The sequence below is a fragment of the Zootoca vivipara genome, chromosome Z2 (genome assembly GCF_965207765.1).
Source record: "Zootoca vivipara chromosome Z2, rZooViv2.hap1.1, whole genome shotgun sequence".
Classification (NCBI taxonomy): Eukaryota; Metazoa; Chordata; class Lepidosauria; order Squamata; family Lacertidae; genus Zootoca; species Zootoca vivipara.
This window is the reverse complement of record NC_142585.1, coordinates 3,190,263-3,212,766: the sequence shown is the minus strand read 5'-3', so window position 1 is coordinate 3,212,766 and position 22,504 is coordinate 3,190,263. Positions and strand designations below refer to the sequence as shown.

The 22,504-nt window shown below is 43.2% G+C and overlaps 1 protein-coding gene across 2 annotated transcripts; it reads right to left on the bottom strand.

Annotated features, from left to right (window-relative positions):
- Positions 1 to 421: 421 nt before the first annotated feature.
- On the bottom strand, positions 422 to 22,094 carry IL13RA1 (interleukin 13 receptor subunit alpha 1). 2 transcript variants are annotated; one of them, XM_035102028.3, is made up of 10 exons: positions 21,931 to 22,094; positions 18,513 to 18,670; positions 16,261 to 16,387; positions 12,526 to 12,646; positions 9,875 to 10,050; positions 8,368 to 8,507; positions 7,215 to 7,356; positions 4,276 to 4,369; positions 3,338 to 3,422; positions 422 to 1,453 (listed from the first exon to the last, which is right to left on the bottom strand). In XM_035102028.3, the coding sequence occupies exons 1-10, from the start codon at positions 21,983 to 21,985 to the stop codon at positions 1,373 to 1,375; spliced, it is 1,179 nt and encodes a 392-aa protein (XP_034957919.1). In that variant the 5' UTR covers positions 21,986 to 22,094; the 3' UTR covers positions 422 to 1,372. The 2 variants fall into 2 exon arrangements, with proteins under 2 accessions (XP_034957919.1, XP_060126461.1); XM_060270478.2 differs by lacking the exon at positions 21,931 to 22,094 and adding an exon at positions 20,259 to 20,283.
- Between the last annotated feature and the right edge of the window lie 410 nt (positions 22,095 to 22,504).

The following is a 22,504-nucleotide window of genomic DNA, read 5'->3' as shown; positions in this document are numbered from 1 at the left end:
TGAAAATGTTGACCAAGATCACCACTTCCATCTTGGGAACCTTCATGCCAAGTTTGGTGACAATATCTTAGGTCCCTATAGGGACCTAAAGGGACAACCCACTTTCAAAAATATATAGCAAATAAACTGCCTTGTGAATTTGCTGAACTGAGAATGCAGGGTATGTTATATAAATAAATATCTGCCCAAATTTCTCTCAACAGCCAGATCCACTGGCAAACAGAGGAGTAGATAGATCAGTTACTGAACAATAAGTTAAACTACCAAGAGCAAGTATCTGGGCCAAAGGAGGCAGATGGGGAGGCTGCTGTGTTAACACTTCATAGGCAGAGTCAGGAGGCAATAAAAAGCCAAGAAAAAAAATTCCACAAACTTGCAGGGACACAGGAAACAGGGTCTTTTTAAGCAACAGAGACATCAGTCTATTAAAAAATGTATTTATTCATTCTTTATATAAATAGATCTTTATAAAAAACAAAACCAGAGCACACAAATATTCCAAAGTTTACAACGCTTGGGCAAAAAGGTCCCTTGAACTTGTCTAACAGTTTGCAACAAAAGGGCAATTTAAACATCAATTCAAAAGATGCTACAGGAAGTCCTTGACACGATTTTGGCCAGCATAACATCAAAGGGCTCAGTCTTTTGGGTTGTGCATTTGTTGCAAAAGGGGTTGGGTGGGCCTTTGCATTCATAAATCGTTTGCAAGTCTTCTACCATGACATGCTTGTGACAAACACGACAGGTAATCTAAGACTACAAAAGTAAGGCATCAAGCCCTGAGCCAAGAACGAAAGCAAGCATCACCAACCTAAGCAAGCATTCCACTAAGTTCTCTCCTAGCCACAGTGGAAGGGACATAAGTAGTTTTTGGTTTAGCTTGGAGAAGCTCACTAGAACAAAGTTTGACTAGACAAAAAGACAAGCTTTGCAAGATTTGTTGTGAACATTCCTGCTGTTCAAGTGTCAAAAAAAAGCAAAAAACAAATCAAAACACCTGATAGAAAGAAGTAGTCCTCCAGAACTAAAGCTGCTTCACAAATGCCAGTGTAAGATTTTATCTTCACAATTTTCGGTTGAAAACATCGCCAGGTGAGGAAGGCCATTTGATTCCTGTTGCCTGGTTGTTGTTCCTATATATATATATATATATATATATATATATATATATATATATATATATATATATATTGATAATGCTTTAATCTCCAAGTGGTGTAACACAGATTGGTCAACTGATGCCTGGGAACAAATGTTGTCTGCTGCAGGTCATTGCCAAGAGATTCATTCTCCAGCAGCTAGAAGTCCCTGCCCCCCAAAACCTCTGGTTTACATTCAAGAGTCATCTGATGTAGACCGTCCCCTCATTTCCTCAGTTCTCATTACAAGAAGGCTGTATGAATACCAACAAATGGGTTTGCTCATCCTTGATTGGGTCTTCGGGGGGAGGTTTCTGGAGACAAAAGAGAAATAGCAGTCTCTAAAAACAATGTAATGCAGTGTTTCCCAACTGGGGGCCATATGGCCCCCTGAGGACCCCAGGATATTCCAAGGGGGTCACAGGTGAAAATCATGTAAATGGGGTGGTGGTGGTCACAGCACTAGGCCAGGGGGGCACAGAGGGAAGTGAGAAATGATGGGGGGGGGGAAGAATCATTATTATTGTTTGTTTAAAATCCTGATTGGCTGGCTATCTGCTTGGCCAATCAGAAGTGGGTAAGGGGGCAGTCTACCAGGACCTAGCACTCATTTTTTGCCATGTGTGTTTTCTTGGAGCAGTCCTGGTTTGTTTCCAGTGGGAGAGCGATTGCTGAGGCTCCCATTTCTACATGTAGAGCCCATGATCCAGAACCCCCAGGTCAGGTAAGTGTGGTGGTTTGGTGCCAATGGGTAGGGCTGGGTGAGCCAGAGCTGCTTATGGCTGCCACCATAAGAGCTGCTTATGGCCGCCTTTGGATGTTGCCGAGGGGTGCAGGAACCGTCAGCAGCGTCGGCCTGACTCTGCAAGCCACCCAGCGTCTAGCCAAGTGGGGTTGTCTGGTGCTGCTGACTTTCATCTAGTAAATAACTACCGTAAGTGTCTACTCAAAAGAAAGGCACACTGAGTTCAGTGGGCCTTATTCCCAGGTAAGGGTGTGTGGGGCTATAGTGTTTTATCTAGACAGCCAGGGCTACACTCATACCTTGGTTGATGAATGCTTTGCGACTGAGTCGAACATTTTAGCTCCTGAATGCCGTAAACCCGGAAGTGAGTGTTCCAGTTTCCGAATGTTCTTTGGAATCTGAACGTCCGATGCACCTTGTGATTGGCTGCAGAAGGTTCCTGCAGCCAATCAGAAGCCGTGCCTTGGTTTCCAAACATTTTGGAAGTCAAACAGACTTCCATAACGGATTCCATTCGACTTCCGAGTTACGACTGTCTTTTTGTACCAGGCCAGTGAGAACCACTTGCTTTTTAAAATCTTCCCATATATACAGAACTTCTTGTGTGCATTTTTGACTGTATCTGTAGGTTTCCCCCTCTGTGTCAAATGACTGGGGCCACATGTGTTGTTTACTATTTTTATAAAACATGGAAGATGGATCTCCCTCGGGAGGTTCTGGACTCTCCTTCCTTGGAGGTTTCTAAGCAGAGGTTGGATGGCCATCTGTCATGGATACTTTAGCTGAGTTTTCTACATTGCAGGGGGCTGCACTAGGAAGATGACCTTTGGTGTCCCTTCCAGCTCTATAATTCTATGTTTTTCTTCTTCAACAATATTTCGTTATGTTCCTATTGTTTTATGTAATTGTATTTTTAATAAACTATAAAAATTATAAATATGTTCTATTTACAAACGAAACATTTAAATAGATACCTTTCTACTTGTAGGATGGGCGAGGGGGGGCATGGGCATAGCCAGGATTTTTGTTAGTGGTGGCAGAACCTCTTATTTGTATTTATTTGTACAGTATTGATTTGGGGGGCAGCTACATCCGGGGGGGGGGGGGGTGGCACGAGAAGGAAACAATGTTGGAAGGGGGCCATGGTCGGGAAAAGGTTGAGAAACACTGATGTAATGAATCAAATGGTTGTCTTTTTTTAGGAGGGAGAAAAAGGCAACACAGAAATGAAATGAAATAAAACACAGATTACTTCAGAAAGTAATCTGTTGCCCAATTCATTTTAAGTACTATAAATCTTCCTTATGGGCAACTCTGATTAAGTTATTTCAAGGAGAAACTAGAACCATCTGCCACACCATTAAAAGTGTGTGTGTCATTCTGAGCTTGTGCTTCTTTAACTCACACACTAGGTTGGCCTTGGATAGACTAGGATTGAGTGGCCAGTACTCACTTGAAGGTCTTCAATGTGGTCTTCAAACATTTGTTTCAGAAACTTTCCAGGCTCAGGAATTGTAGGAAGAATCAACATCTTAATCCTTCAGTACATTAAAAAAGAAAAGAATTAAGGGGTTCTAGATACCAAATTTTGTTTAACTCATTCAACGGTATCTCAGAATTGTTTTCAGGATTTAATTAATATTCTATAGCCTTTTAAATGTCTCTGTGGGAAGAAGGGGTTTTGTTTTAATTATTTACTTGTTTTTATCCTGTATTTAGTTCTGGAAACCACCCTGAGATGATATGATGAAGGGCAGTGTCAGAGGGTCGTCGTGGCTACTCTAGAGTAACTCCGCTTGAGTCTAGTTTGTCTTTAAAGACTTTTATTGTGCAAAGCCAGCTTAAAACATGACCTCTCAGTCCGAACCAGAATCCGGCAATGGCGTATGTCTGCTCCTACGTCAGCAAAGTAGTCGGGGCTCCCCAAAACGCCTCCCCCTTGACCTGCGTCACGGTGCTCTCCTTAACTCTTGCGCCCTCTCAGCCTCCTCCCTGTCCAGGCGATGGACGGGCTCTCCAGCATCCTTGAGCCCTTGCCTTCATCTCTCCTCCCCTGAGCCTTTCCATCGTTCCTCACATTGGCTTCTCTCTTCCTCCGAGTCTTTCCCCTCCCCCCTGGCTGTTTCAGACTCACTGCTGCTCCCTGTGCTTGGCGAGGTGGATGTTAGGATTATGGGGGCTGGCTCCCTGTAGGAAGTCACCCTTGCAGGCAGTATATAAATCATAATCATAATAAATTTACACAAAACTGCACCATGCCAGAACGGTCATATTCTCCCTTATTTCATCCCCCTATTGCATGAACCTTTTTTACACTGAAAGCAGAGCTTTTTTGAAGATAGATATACCATACACAACACATTCAACATAAGTCATTAATAAGTCTCTTACCTCTTCAGGTGTATGAGGAATATGATAGTCAGGACTGCCACACATAATGGAAGGAGAATGTATAGAAGGAGAGAAAATGGAAATTCTCTCTCATCTGAAAAAACAAAGAATAAGTAGTCAGGCATCTGACTCTCATTTAGGAATTTAAAAAACTATAATAGCAACAGAGTAGCTTTCCTTTCTATTTCATTTCATCTGTATGATTAATATTACCCTTTAATCTCATTTTCTATTTCCCTTCCAACACTATTTCTGGCCTCCCCTCAGAAAAGGGGAACTTGATGGAGAAAATTATAATCTTAATTACCATTATAATCTCTTTCCCAAGCTGTTTGCTAAAACCTCATTCCCTGCCTGAAAAGTTGAGTGAGCACAAAGGGGTGTAAGTGCCCAGGATGTTTGTTTTCCTCATTCCCTGCCTGACCTTTTCACCATAAATCTATAAAAAAGAAATGCTCTTCTTTTGGTATTTGTGTTGAAAGGCCAACAAGAAAACTTTTGCTGTTCATTAACTCTATGTTGGCTGGGATTAACATCCAACATTTGACAGAGACCAAGTTCTCAAAAACTGCACAATGAAAAAAATGCTGCTTCTTTTCTGTGGAAACAAATTCCTGCCCTGCTTGTCATAGCATGTTGTTTTAAAACAATGGATATCGAGGGTTGTTTTGCTCTCACAATAAGTAGCAGTTGTGCCTTGAAAAAATAAATGTAAAAATGCTTTCATTGCTTTGTCCGTTTTTGTTTTTCTATTAGAAGATGAGCATGAATAAAATGTTGTTTCTGATGCAGCAATGTATTGTGTTAACTATTCAGAATGAAAAGTTCAATTCTATAAAACCAACCTTGCTGTTTCTTATGCTGTGCAAGTTTATTCAATGGAACCAGATTCAATATATATTTCCAACCAAAGGCAAAATAAATTTAAAATAATTTTAGATCTATTGAAAATTTTCCTCCATGAAACTTTCATGAATATTCATTTCCTTATTCCCCCCAACCCTGATTTGATTTATATATTAATAGCTCCTGTAAAAGTAACAAACACAGGTGTGTCTCCTTCCACAATTCGCTGCCACACCATATCTTAATGATATTTCTTTCTTCAAACATGACTTGATTCTGTATATTGATGGCTCTTGTAAAATAAATGACCATGATAATTCATGCCTGATCATGTTGTGGTATCTGATTATGAAATTCTTGAATCTTATTTCCTTTCAGTTATTGAAAGGTGCCCCAATTTGCTAAGCCCAGATGGCTGAATCCTTTACAAATAGCTGCTTGGAAGATAGTAGGTATCAGAGTGCAAGTGCTAGTAACCTGCACACTTTTGAGCATTCATTCCCACCAAAAAAAAAGAAAAAGCCTAGAGAACCTGATTCCCTATTATTTATTTATGTTCATGAAATACCAACGTCATTTTTGTATTCCAGTAACTGTTGAATTGCAAACTTTGCCGTCCTGATTCCTGAAGAAGACAGGAGAAGAACCATAAAAATTACCTGAAGCAATATTACCAAAGCGGTGAAACTCTGAGAATGAACCCATGGGTCTATGGAGACCCATCTTGTTTTTCAATTGGGTGTCCTCTCATAGCAAGTTGTGGCTTCTCTCTTGATAACGCAAAGAGCCCACAGTAAAGAGTCAAACTTATACATTCAAAACTCATTAAATCCTTTTTAGGATGGTATAAACAACCTAAGTCATTCAATGTTGTTCAGCCCTGATACAGTTGCCACCAACTACACATTGTTGACAGGCCACTATTAGATATGTAGAGTGTGAGTCTGACAGTTTCCCCCATACTGTATTAGTATGGTACTTGTTATGTAGGATCAGTACTTTCTCCTGTGTGAGTAACAAATATTATGCCAAAACAAGATACTATCTTGAAACGAATCTGGAACTATCTTCCTTTCAGAAAAAGGAGGGAATGTTGGAGAAAATAGTAATTTCCTAAAACTCTATATCATTTTGTTGGTTCTATTTTCTTTTGAGTTTATGGCCTAGCTAAAATGAAAAGAATTTTCTGGTAGGGACGTGGGTGGTGCTGTGGTCTAAACCACAGAGCCTAGGGCTTGCTGATCAGAAGGTCAGCAGTTCGAATCCCCGCAGCGGGGTGAGCTCCCGTTGCTCGGTCCCTGCTCTTGCCAACCTAGCCGTCCGAAAGCACGTCAAAATGCAAGTAGATAAATAGGTACCCCCCTGGTGGGAAGATAAACGGCGTTTTTGTGCACTGCTATGGTTTGCCAGAAGCGGCTTAGTCATGCTGGCCACATGACCTGGAAGCTGTCTGCGGACAAACGCCGGCTCCCTCGGCCAGTAAAGTGAGATAAGCGCCGCAACCCCAGAGTTGTTCATGACTGGACTTAACTGTTGGGGTCCTTTACCTTTTACCTTTTATGGTACACTGTATGTACTGAATGTTCATTCCAGCACATTTGGATATGGTTCTTTACAGCCTCCTCCTTATTTTTGAGGCTGTCCCTACGCACATTTGTATTTCACTTGTATTTTCTTTTGTGTTTCTGGGAGGGATAGTCCCAGCCTAGAAACCCTTTAAAATTTATCCAGCAGACCTTCCCTGCTCTAGGTTCTCTTTACTCAACATGCAAGCGGTTTCTGGTGTTAGCACGGGACCAACTAAGAGGCAGTGTGTGGTAAAGCCAGAGGGGGGAAGAGCATGCAAGTGAGGAGGCCCTGGGAAGTCTGCACACAGCTTTGCCAGATGTCAGCAATTGAAGTTGTACTGGATGAAAGAAACTTGGGTTTTGCAAAGTAGTGTGATGCACTGTGAAGCACTGACCTTCTACTAGATTATAATTTATTTGTAACCTATAAATATAAAATCTGTGCAGAGAGTTAGTTCTTTTGATTTGGTTCATACAGTCAGCTCAGCAGTTCATTACAAAGAGTCTTACAAAGTTTCTTCTCACCTACTTCTACTGCCTCGCTCCACTCGCTCCAGGGATCAGGTGTGTGCTTACAGTTGGTCTTAGAAGTCCTGGCTCTCACCCGGAAAGTGTAGTATTGTTTACTCTTGAGAGTGATTGTTACATTGTTACGCAACCTGTAAATCTTCAAAGAAGAAGAAAAATTAGTTTCTGTAATCTATTGGTGATATCGTTTATTTTATTTTAATGAAAAATAAACTCACAACATAATACAAAAATGAAAACCAACAGTCTAACACATCTAACCCACTAAATGGGTTGATGTAGATTTAAAACAGACAAGAGCTTTGAAGAATTGCTTTTGATTGAAACGGATTTCACATGTGATACTTCTGACAGGACTGCTTTAAAATATAAAACAGGAATTCTCTGTTTACCTATGAGGCAGCGAATGTATATTCTGGCTCCCTTCCACGTGTCAGATTCCTGCCCAGGAAATTGAACAAACTCTTATTCACAGAAAGGCAGCTTGAAAATGAGCCTTTGATAGCTTAAAAATGGAGCACTGGCCTTAACTGTGAGTATTCCCTCCACCTGGAAGTGGGAGGGCATCCTGCAAAGTGTTAATTGGCCCTCTGGTCTCTGGGGGCAGGGCTGTGACTACCACTTTTTTGTTCCAATCCCACCCTCCAAAGGAAGGAGAGTTGCACATGCCAGATGTGCGTAACCAAAGGTGCTGTCAGGGCTGAGACAGATGGGGAGGAGTGGTGGCAAGCCCCCCCCCCCCGGACAAGCCCCCACAGAGGTAAGCCCCCACAGAGGAATCTGAGGAATTCACACCTGGGGAAGACTGGTGGCTGCGCGCGCGCGCACACACACACACAAATGTAGAGGGGGAAATGTAACCAATGTAACCAATTACATGAGAAGGAAATTAAAAAACACTGACAGACTTGAAGCTTAGATGTTTTAAAATAAGCACAGCAACCACTCATAAAGCAGTACTACGGATAGCACAAATATCCTGGCACTGGATGTATAGGTGTCAATTATTATATAATTGTTTGTGTGTGTGTGTGTGTGTGTGTGTGTGTGTGTGTGTGTGTGTGTGTGATATAAGAAATCTCTTAGCTTTCAAGGTGCCACCAGTCTGCTATCTAAAGTAGATTAAATGGTAGATACTGGAGCAACTTACTTCTGAGTCCAGTTTGTTATTAATTTCTAGTTGATAGCACATGTCATTCAAACCCCTCGGTTCAGTCCACTGTAGAATAACTCCTTCATTGCTCCTTTTGGAATTTACAATCAATGGAGGATCAGGTTTTACTAGAAATTCTGAAGTCAAAAAGAAAACACACACACAATTATATATTTTTTAAATACAACATTAACTCAATGGTGGCATATTTGTTAGCTGTAAAAGAAAACACACTCCAAATATTCTCTAGGAGGTGCCACCCACCTAGTACCAGAGAGTGAGTACTACAAACTACAAACCATTGGGTCCATCTAGCTTGATATTTGTCTGACAGCAGCTTTCCAGAGTTTCAGCCTGGAGTCCTTCCTAGCCTTACCTGAAGAAATAGGTGAGCCCTTTCCCTGCAGGGAGTTCTATTGTAAGTATATCCTCTACTCATCCAGACTCATCCAAGTATTGCGGTCTTGCATATACCTTCTCTCAAGCTCTTTCCTCCAACTACAGTGTTTTATTGTGTAACGGCCACACTTTTTGTGCCGATTTTTCCTTTGCAAAAAGGGGTGGGGGTGCAACCACTACACAAGGAACAACATGATGTCAGGAAAAAACCTACGAGGCATGGTCATTATGGAAACAAGTTTGTTTTGCATGTTAATCTATCCACTATACAGTTTAGATCCCAGTCTCTCATGCCTCACTGATGGCAGCTTCTCCCACCCGTTTGCCTGACTGACAGCTCCCGTTGCCTTTGGAAGTAAGAGAATGCACAGTGAAAATACCCCTGCAACTATTATGCAGGGAATGCTCTGGGACCATTTTGGGGGCCAGAAAAAGGCTATTATGTGATGGCAACTTGTTTGCTGTGGAAGTATGCCAGTAACTTCCTCAAATCAGAGGCAAGGGAGCCTGCATTTCTTTGGGGTGATACCCCTGCTCCTGGTAATCCCCCCCCCAAAAAGCTCCTGGTTGCCTGTTCAATATTTTGACATTTATATCCCACCTTTCTTCCATGGGACTCAAGGTGGAATACAGTGGCTTCTTAAGTAGTCTCAGCCACGCCAGAACCAAACCTGCTTAGCTTCAGCAAGGCTGCTGCATTGTGCTGCCTTTGGGCCATGTTCTGGGAGTTAAGGCATAGTAAATGCGAGTCTGGAAGAAACATCATCTAGGAGCTCTATTGCCTGTACTTCCAGTTGTTTTGCAGGCTCAATGTGAGTTAATGGCAATGACTTATTGATAGCCTGAGCCCAATGCAACTAAGAGATCGTATCCACCACTAAGTTCCATCAGGACTTAAAGATAAGGAGAATTCTTCTCAATCTACTACCGGTAGTTGGAATTCCTGGTGGATAATGGCCACCACAGCATCATTCAGAAGGCTTTTAAATGGGGAAAAGAGGCTATTTTAAATATGTCAGAAGACCATTAGAATCTGCAACATCATTTCCAATCCCAAACCTTTTAACATGAAACAGACCGATAAGCAAGCAGCTTGTAAACTTACCATATTCGTCTGGTAATTTATTCATTATACACACAGGCTGAATGTCTCTGGAATTGCCCTGGATAGAAATGCTGAGTCCTGGAGGCCAATAAAGGTTTGTGTCGAAAGTGCATCGAAAGTCATCACCTTTTTTAGTGTAATGTGTGCATGGCCCTCCTCTTTCCTGATCAATATACCTTGGGGGCAAGAGGAAGCAACATCAGCACACTTAAAAGTCAGGGTGGTGGCAGGTGAACATGTTTGCACTCCTATACTATTAAGGCAGCAGAAAACAAGGATGAAGTGCAGTGCTGCTTTGTGGTAGCCCTAGATTTGGGGTTGTTATTGGTGCCACCTAGTCCCCTCCCCCACCTTTATATTCAAGGTAAAAGGAGGCTGTAAAACAGCCACTGTATCCAGTCACTCTCCATCTACTTGAAAAGGGAAAGTCCCTTTTTTCCTGGCCTTTATTACTTATTTTTTTCTTGCACATTATTATTAGCTTAGGGAGCTACTGGGTGAAATTCCATGGTCAGAAATACTCAAAGAGAAGGGAGTCCAAGGTAGTTAGAAGTTTCTTAAAGGTGAAATATTGAAGGCTCAAATGCAGACAATTCCAACAAGAAAGAAAAGATGTCTGGTGTGGCTGCATGAGGAGCTTACAGGTAAGTTGAGACAGGGGAAATCAAGAAGGAAGCGTATCTAGAATAGTCAACAGTTACAGGGGAGCAGGTAAGTTGCAGAAAGAAGGCTTGCAGGACAAGAGGTTAAAAATAAGTAATAAATGTGTCTTCCACTATGTTCAATACAAGAGCAAGAAAAAGAAAGCAGTAGGTCCTCTGCATAGAGAAGATGGAGAAATACTATTGAGAAGGCAGAACTGCTCAGACACCTATTTTGCCCCTGTCTTCACCCAAAAGAAAAGCAGTGCCTAACCTGGTGATAACAGAATAAACAATGCAAGGAGGGAGCTGCAGTCCAAGATAGGAAAAGAGGTGGTAAGGGAACACCTAGCTCCTTTAAATGAATTCGAATCTCCATGGCTTGATGAGTTGCACCCAAGGGTACTAAAGGAGCCTCTGAACTTCTGTATATAATATTTGAGAATTCTTTGAGAACAGGTGAGGTCCCTGTGGACTTGAGGTGGGGCAATGTTCTTCCCATCTTCAAAAGGAAAAAAGGAAAAAGAACCAGGTAACTGCTGACCAGTCAGTAACATTGATACCTGTACTAGGAAAAGTCCTAGAAATGGTAATTAAATGGTTGGTCTGCCAGCACTTAGAAAAAGGATGCTGTGATTACTAAGACCCAGCATGACCTTCTCAAAAACAAGTCATGCCAGATGAATCTATTTCTTCTTCTGGTAGAATTACAAGCTTGGTAAATTAGGGGAGTGCTGTGGATGTAATAAATCTTGATTTCAGTAAGGCTTTTGACAAATTCTCCATGATATTCTTGTAGAGAAGCTGCTAAAATGTGGATTGGATAAGGCAACTGTTAGGTGGCTTGACTGACCAAACCTAAAGAGTGCTCATTAATGATTCCGTGTCATCCTAGAAAAAGTGACAAGTGGGATGCAGTGGGGTTCTCTGCCCTGGGCCTGCTGTTATTCAATGCCTTTATAAATGAATTGGGCAAAGGAATGGAGGTGACACTCATCCAATTTACAGATAACATCAAACTGGGAGGAATAGCTATTGCCTCAGAAGACAGAATCAGGATTCAAGGTGACCTTAACAGATTGAAGAACTGGGCCCATACCAACAAAATGAATTTCAAAATGGACAAATGTAAGGTTTTCCACTTAGACAGGAAGAACAAAATGCACAAATATAAGTTGGGAGACCCCTGAGAGAAGGATCTAGGGGGTCTTGGTAGACCACAAAGTTAACATGAGTCAACAGTGTGATGCAGCAGCAAAAAAAGCTAATGCCATTCTAGGCTGCATCCACATAAATATAGTGTCCAGGTCAAGGGAAGTAATAGTACCACTCTATTCTGCCTTAGGCAGACCACAGTTGGCATACTGTGTCCAATTCTGGGTGCCACAGTTTAAGATGGATATTGACAAGCTGGAGTGTGTACAGAGGAGGGCAACCAAGATGATCAAGGGTCTGGAAACCAAGCCCTTATGAGGAATGGTTGAGGGAGCTGGGTATGTTTAGCCTGTAAAAGAGGAAACTGAGAGGAGACATGAGAGCCATCTTCAAATATCTTGAGAGTTGTCACATGGAAGATGGAGCAAGCTTATTTTCTCCTGCTCTGGAGGATAATATTTAAACCAATGGACTCAAACCAAGTTACAAGAAAAGAGAAGTAAGAACTTTCCAACAGTATGAGCTGTTCAACAGTGGAACAGACTACCTTGAAAGGTGGTGGACACCCCTTAATTTGAGGTTTGAAAGCAGAGGTTGGATAGCCATCTGCCATGGATGCTTTAGTTGAGATTCCTGCATTGTAGGGGGTTATGTTAGAGGACCCTTGGCGTCCCTTCAAATTCTACAATTTTATGATTTTATGATTCAAAACAGTTTTCATCATGTTTCCCAAAGGGATTTCAAAACTGAGGAATATTTGATTAAAATCCCTCACAGCTATGCGCTGAAAGAGAGAGGGTTGAGTCCCCAAATTCCCTACACAATGGAAATAAAAAGAAAAATTTAAGTACAAACCAGTAATTCAACTTGTAGGTTGTGTTAAGACTTGCATTCTCTCCACGCTGCCATGAGCACATCATGTACTTCATATTGTACCACATACATCGGATTTTAGTGGCTCCTGTACCTGCAGTACCTAGAAATCAAAAGCATCAGAAGCATAGAATCATAGAGTTGGAAGAGACCACAAGGGCCATCCAGTCCAACCCCCTGCCAAGCAGGAAACGCCATCAAAGCATTCCTGACAGATGGCTGTCAAGCCTCCGCTTAAAGACCTCCAAAGAAGGAGACTCCACCACACTCCTTGGCAGCAAATTCCACTGTCGAACAGCTCTTACTGTCAGGAAGTTCTTCCTAATGTTTAGGTGGAATCTTATTTCTTGTAGTTTGAATTCATTGCTCGTGTCCGCTTCTCTGGAGCAACAGAAAACAACCTTTCTCCCTCCTCTATATGGCATACTTTATTATATTTGAACATGGCTATCATATCACCCCTTAACCTTCTCTTCTTCAGGCTGAACATACCCAGCTCGCTAAGCCGTTCCTCATAAGGCATCGTTTCCAGGCCTTTGACCATTTTGGTTGCCCTCCTCTGGACACGTTCCAGCTTGTCAGTATCCTTCTTGAACTGTGGTGCCCAGAACTGGACACAGTACTCCTGGTGAGGTCTGACCAGAGCGGAATACAGTGGTACTATTACTTCCCTTGATCTAGACGCTATACTCCTATTGATGCAGCCCAGAATTGCATTGGCTTTTTTAGCTGCTACATCACACTGTTGACTCATGTCAAGTTTGTGGTCTACCAAGACTCCTAGATCCTTTTCACATGTACTGCTCTCAAGCCAGGTGTCAGCCATCCTGTATTTGTGCCTTTCATATTTTTTTTGCCCAAGTGTAATACTTTACATTTCTCCCTGTTAAAATTCATCTTGTTTGCTTTGGCCCAGTTGTCTAATCTGTTAAGGTCATTTGGAAGTGTGATCCTGTCCTCTGGCGTATTAGCCACCCTCCCAATTTGGTGTCATCTGCAAACTTGCTCAGGATGCCCTCAAGCCCATCATCCAAGTCATTGATAAAGATGTTGAATAAGACTAGGCCCAAGGCAGAACCCTGTAGCACCCCACTAGTCACTTCTCTCCAGGATGAAGAGGAGCCATTGATGAGCACCCTTTGGGTTCGGTCAGTCAGCCAGTTACAAATCCATTGAATGGTAGCATTGTCTAGCCCACATTTTACTAGCTTCTTTACAAGAATATCATGGGGCATCTTGTCAAAGGCCTTGCTGAAATCAAGATATGCTACATCCACATCATTCCCTTCATTTACCAGGCTTGTGACACTGTCAAAAAATGAGGTCAGATTAGTCTGACATGACCTATTTTTCAGAAACCCATGCTGACTTTTAGTGATCACAGCATTCCTTTCTAGGTGCTCACGGACTGTTTGCTTACTGATCTGCTCTAGAATCTTTCCTGGTATTGATGTCAGGCTGACTGGGCAGTTATTGTTTGGGTCCTCTCTTTTCCCCTTTTTGAATATAGGGACAACATTTGCCCTCCTCCAGTCTGCTGGGACTTCGCCTGTTCTCCAGGAATTCTCAAAGATTAGTGCTGGTGATTCGGAAATCACCTCTGCCTGTTCTTTTAATACTCTTGGATGTAGTTCATCTGGCCCTGGAGACTTAAATACATCTAAACTAGCCAATTATTCTTAACTCAGTAATCTTAACTCAGTTAAAAGTTCTTTAGATAGCCAGCCTGGCTTCTTTAGGCACCTTCCATGTTTCCGTCTCATTGGTATTGCCTGAAGTTGTGCTTTTAATATCTCCCTTTTAACAAACTCCCAACCATCATGAACACTCTTCCCTTTTAGTATTGCTGTCCATGGGATCTCACACAGTGTTTCCCTAAGTTTTCTGAAGTTGGCTTTCTTAAGGTCTAGAATTTGAGTCTTAGTATGCTTGGTTGCTCCTTTCCGCTGTATAAAAAACTCTAGAAGAGCATGATCACTCCCACCTAATTATGCTGCCACTTCTACCCCACGAACCAGGTCATCACTATTGGTTAGGATCAGATCTAAAATGGCTGATCCTCTTGTTGCTTCTCCTACTTTTTGGACAATGAAAATGTCTGCAAGGCCAGTGAGGAATCTGTTCGACCTTATGCTCTTGGCTGAGTTTGACATCCAACAAATATCAGGATAGTTGAAATCCCCCATTACTACTATCTCACTTCCTTTTGAATGGTTGGCTATCTGTTCCAGGAAGGCATCATCTGTGTCCTCAGTTTGGCTTGGGGGTCTATACTAACTCCCACAATGAGATCACTGTTATTTTTCTCTCCTTTAATATTGACCCAGATACTCCATGCATTTCAGAGCATTTTGTCAATTCTGAAAACGTGTTGGGATGTTTTAGCCTTAACCATCACACCAAGCAAAGCCCTCAGGCTCCCAGGATGACTGACTGAAATGAAGATCAAAATGGGGCAACGGAGAAACAAAAGGGAAGCATCAGCATGCCAGGGAAAACTCCTATGTTTGAGGAACTTTGCAAAAAGCTCATGTGGGTTGAGCACAAAGCACTTTCCTGCTCATATTTCCCAGCAACTGATATTCCTACTTGACGTAATACACAGCCATCATGACAACTACTGAAAGCCTTAATTTTCCATTAATTTGTCTAAGCCTTTTTTAAAGGCATCTAAATTGGTACGCGGGTGGTGCTGTGGTCTAAACCACAGAGCTCAGGGCTTGCTGATCAGAAGGTTGGTGGTTCGAATCCCCGCGACGGGGTGAGCTCCCGTTGCTTGGTCCCTGCTCCTGCCAACCTAGCAGTTCGAAAGCACATCAAAGTGCAAGTAGATAAATAGGTACTGCTCCGGCGGGAAGGTAAATGGCATTTCTGTGCACTGCTCTGGTTTGCCAAAAGCATCTTAGTCATGCTGGCCACATGACCCAGAAGTTGTACGCTGGCTCCCTCGGCCAGTAAAGTGAGATGAGTGCCGCAACTCCAGAGTCGCCCGGGGTCCCTTTACCTTTAAGTTGGTGGCTACTACTGCATCTAGTAGTAGCAAATTCCATAGTTTACTTAGGTGCTGTATGAACAGTACTTCCTTTTCCCTGTTCTCAACCATCCCCTCCCATCATGCAACTTAATTGAATAATCCCAGACTGTTCTATTGAGAAAGGGAGGAACACGCCCAATTCTATATTTTCTCCATACCATGCATGTAACCTGCAGTTTATTTGCAACACTGCCAACCAGAAGGGGTTTAAAGTGTGCTATCAAACAATGTCCAATCTCTGCATGTCTAATGCACATGATACTTCTGTGGCTGGTTGAGAATGAGTAAACTCATGCTGAGAATGAAAAGGCCTAAGACAACATCTCTTAACTTCATGGCCTCCAGATGTATTGGACTACATTTCCCACAATTTGTTTATTAGCCTGACTGGTTTAAGCTGATGGGAGTTGTAGAATGAAGCATCTGGAGGCCACCAGGTTGGGGAGGATTGGACTAAGGGAAATGTAGCACTGGGTGCACAGGTTGGGCAGGGGATCTCAAAAAGCTTTCTGGTTTGGAGCACAAATATGGATTTGTTGATACAAATATTTGTGCAATTTTTGATAAATAAATGTCTAATACAAATCTGAAGAGACAATGCATGCATGCACTTTTGTAAACCAAGAACATCTTTGATAAAAATTATTTTTTAAATCTATAGAATGCAGTGTCTGAAAACTTACCCTTTTGACAAAGAGTGATTTTAACATAATCTCCATCACCCCTTCCTTCACATGAAGTGGCGACTCCAAAAATGACTTTTTTACCCAGAGGTACGAATACTGTCCGGAAATTTTGAACATTCCATTCCTATGTTTGGAAGGAGGGGAAATCATATATATATATATATATATATATATATATATATATATATATATATATAAACTACTAATCTCAAACAAAGTAAGGTTTAAACCCAATCCCATAGGATAAAAAATATTAGGCTTCTACTAGTAAAACACTCTATGTGTACAACTGTACTAGTAGCAGTTTGCTTGGAAGCCAAAGGCTGCAATTCTAAACACACTCACCTGGGAAAAAGCAAAGTAACTTAAGTCACTGAGGCTTACTTTTGTGGAGGCATACACAGGATTACATCTATTTCTGGTCTCAATTATTCTGCTTGGTTTTCTTTATTTGCACTTTAATCAAATTACATTTCTATATTTTCCCCCATTTATTATTTTGTATTTGTATTTTTTTATCTGTCTCCATTGCTTTCTCTCTATGCTCCTGACATTCCATTTGTGGAACACTCACCTATTAACCCTTTATTCCCTTGTGCTATTTATGATCTCTTTTTCAAAATCTTCATAATCTTTTCCTACTCTTGCTAATTATTGCATTCTCTTTTATTGCCTTCTTGCTAGCATACAATATTCCCCTTTCCCTCACTGTCTTCTTAGATTTTGAGCCTGTAGGCAAGGCCTTGGCATTTTTTATTTCTGTACAGCACCCGTTAGGCTGAAGGTGTTGTGAATCATTTAATTGGCAGCAGGAATTGTGGTATTCCCCTCGTGTGCCTTTCCTGCTTTCACTAGCCTTTTCTAGTTTAGTTTTCCACATCTTACTTGAAATGCACACAATCCAATCACAGAAATCAGCCCAAAGAGTTAAATGTTCGTGAAGTTATAAAGAAGCCTCTCCATAACTGTGATGGTAATGGTACACTGCTGGAGTCACACAAATGCAACTCCTATCAGTATGGAAAATGGTCAGGAATGATGCCAGTTGTAGTCCACTATGCAGGATACTCCTGATTTAGATGATTTTACTATCTTTGTTATTGGACTGCCTAACTTTACCATTTGTTTTCGGCTTTGTTTTGGAAGCCAAGCCATGGAAAAGCTGGGCATAATACTTGATCACACTTGACTTGCATGTGCAAATGACCCATCAGAACTCTCTAACCCCACAGGCAGAACATTGGCATTACTTGCAAGATACCATGTTGCAGAGAAGTCAGTGACACCAGATATGGGGAACCTGTGGCCTGTAGGCGAATCTGGCCCACCAGTCTTCCCTATTTGGTCTGCAAAGCCATTTTGAACAAGCCACACCTACCTTCTATGAATGATGTCAGGATGTGGGGCAGTTAAGGTTTGGCTGAAAGGGGCTTTACAGGCACTGATAATGTAGTCTCCTCAAGGTCCTTTGTGCGGTGCTTCCCAGGTGCCCCCAAACCAGCTGACCATTAAGTGTTTTGCAACCCTTGTGGTGTACTGGAAGCACTGAACACTGGGCTTGCAAAGCACTTTGAACTAGGGTTGCCATATCTTGAAGAACAAAAAAGAGGACAGCCTGAGCCGCTGCCAGCCCAAGCTAGGGAAAGAGGCATGTGGGAGGGCCACAGAGCCCGTGCACCTCTTTCCCTAGATTGGGCTGTCAGTGGCCATGGTGTGCAGTACAGCCTGAGGTCAAGAAGCCCAAGGAGCCTGAGCCAAAAACCCCAGACATTTCCTTTAAAATGTAAAGCTCCGGCTTCCTGTTTCCGGCGGTGAGAAGTGGCTGACTCCCATATGATCGGACCCCAGCCATGCCAGTAATTCAGGGCTGATTTGGGGGTAATTAGCCCTGGCAGACTCCCCAGGGTGGGGGAGGACTGTCTCGTAGACCTGCAGATTGTCCGAGATTGCCAGCACACACACACACACACACGTGAGAACACCACTCAGGACATCACCACCCATGCTAGCCTATACTGTATTTAATGCAGCATAAGAGGTTGATTGATGACCCTCTCCCCTTGGCAGAGCTTTAGTGTCATGCCACCATCAATTCAAACAGATCAGATTTCTAGATCCCACAAGCCTGGTCTAAAATCACTGATTTGCTTCTCAATTCCCAAAGCCCTACTTTTCATCACCATTCTTGTATGTGTAATAATTCATCAGGGCAATTTCTGACTTGGAATCAGAAGACCCTGAAAGCTTACCTTTTGGCCCCACTCTCCACTGGTGGTTATAGCAGTTACATACCGTAGATTGCAGTCATCTTCTATTTTTACAGGAGCCCATGTCACATTCAGCTGGCAGTTATTTTCATTGATAGTATATATGATGTTAGTTGGGTGAGGCAGATCCAACACGACTCCTATGAAAAAAGGAAGGGAAATGGGGGAACCATCACTTTCTATTCTTTTAAATTGTTGACTTTCAGGATGAATCCAAGCAGCAACTGGAAATGCAGCCAGGTGCACACCCACTGCCACAGAGTTTCAGCCCTTGAGGTCTAAGGAATGCTACTGCCTTTGGTTGACAGTTTAAGGATCACCACAATGTAGGCAGTTGTCAAAGGTTTGCCATCCCTTGGAATTCTGTCCCATGCACTGTGATCAGCTTATTGTGCATGTATGTCATGCAAGTAGGGCATTATCTGAGAGGCATCATTACCCCCACAGCTCAATACTGCACACCCTGTAACTGCCAAAGGCTCCCCCAGGCTTTAGATCGCACTCTCTCCCAGCCCTACCTGTAGATGCTGGAAACTGTTTAGGGAGCTTTTTAATGTTTGATGTTTTGTTGTGCTTTTAATTCTGTTGGGAGTCATCCAGAGTGGCTGGGGAAACCCAGCCAGATGGGCGGGGTATAAATAAATTACTACTACTACTACTACTACTACTACTGGGACGTGGGTGGCGCTGTGGGTTAAACCACAGAGCCTAGGGCTTGCCGATCAGAAGGTCAACGGTACGAATCCCCGTGATGGCTCCCGTTGCTCGGTCCCTGCTCCTACCAACCTAGCAGTTTGAAAGCACGTCAAAGTGCAAGTAGATAAATAGGTACCACTCCGGCGGGAAGGTAAACGGCGTTTCCGTGTGTTGCTCTGGTTCACCAGAAACGGCTTTGTCATGCTGGCCACATGACCTGGAAGCTGTACGCCGGCTCCCTCGGCCAATAACAGGAGATGAACACTGCAACCCCAGAGTCAATCACAACTGGACCTAATGGTCCCTTTACCTTTACCTTACTACTACTACTACTGGACCTTGGGTCCTCTATATGCAAAGTGTGTGCTCTGCCAATGCCCTATAGCTATAGTCTGAAAAAGGAAAACAACAGCCAGAAACTTGTCAGTACAGCAAGGACACATCTGATAGGGGAGTCTTAGGCATGGAGAAAAGTGGGTCAAAAGACTGAGAGCTGGTGTATTATATCACAAAAGTTAAGAACAAGATAGCATAGGATGACTAAGTAGTGATAATATACCTGCCCCTGTACCAGATTCCTTGGATAAGTGAATGTTGCCAAGCTCCTCTATCAATGTCCTTCATTACTTTCAAGTTGCACCAAGCTCTTTGAACGCATCACAAAGAAATATTAGCTTCTCCTTCCAGATGTTTGCAACAAGCCAACTAGTTTAGAAAAATAACCTTAAATGCACAAGTAATTCAAGATCAATGGTACTGACCACCCTGGCATTTGACAACGCACCTATTTTTAAAGCTTCATTTTAATCTTTAATTAATAGAGGATTCAACCCATTGCATGTGCCTGAAGAGAAGTTTCTTCTGCAACAACCCTAAACTAGCAGCTCCAGGATAGCGGAGACCTCTTGGGCAAGGTATCCCAAGGGTCCCCTTAACTTAAAAGAAAATTCTCTCATCCTGCTGCCTCAGAACATTGCAGGCATTCCATGCAAAGCAAGGGTTCTGCATCAACAGGTCCTTTGGTAGTCTTACCTGAGGTCATCCTACAAGGGCTTCCAGGTGGCTAGTCACATTGACCAAATGTAGCTCTACAAATAGCTTGTTGTCTTGCAAATATGAAGTACATGGTGTCACAATCATCTCACTATACATATAAATACTAGATTTCATCTTGCTGCAGCCCGCAATAGTATTTTTGTTAGCTTGCTGCACTAGCATTTATTTTGCTTGCTGAAAATACATCAGGAGGGATTCTATCTGTGGGTCAACAACCGAAGCCAACCCTGAGTTTCCCTGGGCAACAGACTGCCAGCCAACTCCTTTCTGTCCCTGCCTTTTAACAAATAGAAAATATACGGGCACACATGTAACATACTCAACAAACATAGAAAAGAGGCCACCTCACAAATAGCAAAGAACAATCCTTTTTCACTCACACATAGGTTCGTAGGCAAGGGACACTAGGGTTGATCAGTAAAACTGGCAGCTCCTCCATCATGCCGCCAGACAGGCAGGTAGACAAGATGGCTCTGATGGGCAAAGTAGATGGGCAGTTGCTGCTGAGGTGAAGTGTGCCTGTTCAGAATGATAGATTACCATTGCTAGGAGAAGAGGCACAAAGCTTCAGCAGCAGACAAAGTTGTGCTCTGATACCATATTGGGCTGGGCACGGAGGAGTCAAGAAAACCATGCTTAAACTGTTCCTGTGCTAACAGAACAGCAGAAACACTACTTAATTAGGAAGGTGGAGGGAAACAAATCAAACCCATTGTCCTCTTATATAGGACACTAATAGAGCAGGAAGAGGTAATCCAGCTACTCCTTCGGGACCCAAGTCTACTTAAGCCTCCCTAAACATTTCCAAAATGTTCCTTATTTGGTTTAAGGTCAAGTTCATGCAACTTTGCCAAGTTTTGTTCCCAAGCACCTAAAAGAAATTATGAAAATGACAGTCATTTGGGATTACTGTACCCCAAGTGTAGTAGTGATCAGCGAGCTGCAATTTGGGCAGCAATCTGGCCACAGATCGAACAGCCTTGCTGCTGTTGACTTGAAGACCTTTGTATGTTAACTTTTTCTTTTTTAATTAGCCAATCACTTGAATGATTGCCTGTATTGTTTTCAATGGTGTTTCATATTTTAATGTTGTACACACGCACCCCCGATATTTTATGACGTGGAAGCACATCAATACTTTTATAAATACTGTACAAAGTAAATAAACGGAAGGATGGGGAAAGGGATCTGGGATTTTCTTCTTCAACACAATGAGCTTCAGGTAAGCAGCAAGGAGCAAATGATACCAAGCATTGTCATGCTTCTGAGGAAGCAGGCGTTTATGAACACCATATTCGTATCTAACCACCAAAAGACCATCACGACCTAAAAGTTGACCGAGGTAACATCAATATAAGATAAATTCCGACCCAAACAAACCCGAGCACCAATTTTAACGAGAGACTTCTTCCTTCTCCAACTTAGAGGAGATAATACTTTGAGGAAACAGTGCTCCCTTTCCTCCTCCTCCTCCCAAGTCACTCTTCTGACTATAAACCCTCCCTGACTTCTAGGAAGGAGTTTCTCTCTCTCTCCCTCCGACCTTAAGGGATCGACACCCCCCCCCCCGCCCTCAAGGGACCCTCGTCCGAGCAGGCCTTACTCTCGAGGCGCAGAGGCCCACCCGGCCCCTTCCCCGCCGCCTCACCTCCGCCCACGCCCCCGGCCACCACGGCCAGCAGCAGCAGCAGCAGCGCGGCCATCTCGGCGACCAGCAGCTCCCTCACATCCCCGAGGCTCGAGTGGCGGCGGGGGCGGGCGCTGCCGGGAAGAGCTGCCGGCCGGGACCGCCTCCTCCTCCTCCTCCTCCTCCTCCTCCTCCTCCTCGAGGCCTTGGCCCCGCCTGGCGGAGGGAGGAGGCCAGGGAAGGAGGAGGGGAAAGTGGGAGGCTCACCGCCGCCAGAAACGCCTCTCTCCTCTCCGGCCCCTGAGCATGGGCAGAGGGCTCGCTCTCTGGCTGGCTCTCCAGAGTCGTGGGACCAGATGGGTCACAGCCCTTGTTGTTGGGTCTACTCAGAGGAGACCCATTTGCGTGAAAGTGGCTGACGTAGGTGCAGTCAGTGAGGGCGCCCCAAAGAAGGTGCAGGGGGATTTATTCCTTCCTTCCTTCCTTCCTTCCTTCCTTCCTTCCTTCCTTCCTTCCTTCCTTCCTTCCTTCCTTCCTTCCTTCCTTCCTTCCTTCCTTCCTTCCTTCCTTCCTTCCTTCCTTCCTTCCTTCCTTC

Excerpts from the sequence above, each read along its gene's own strand:
- IL13RA1 (XM_035102028.3), bottom strand. The coding sequence starts at position 21,985 with ATGGCCGCGCTGCTGCTGCTGCTGCTGGCCGTGGTGGCCGGGGGCGTG. Across the intron at positions 12,647-16,260 it reads AATCACTCTTTGTCAAAAGG|GTACTGCAGGTACAGGAGCC; the intron begins GTAAGTTTTCAG and ends TTTGATTTCTAG. Across the intron at positions 3,423-4,275 it reads TTCCTCATACACCTGAAGAG|GATTAAGATGTTGATTCTTC; the intron begins GTAAGAGACTTA and ends AATGTACTGAAG.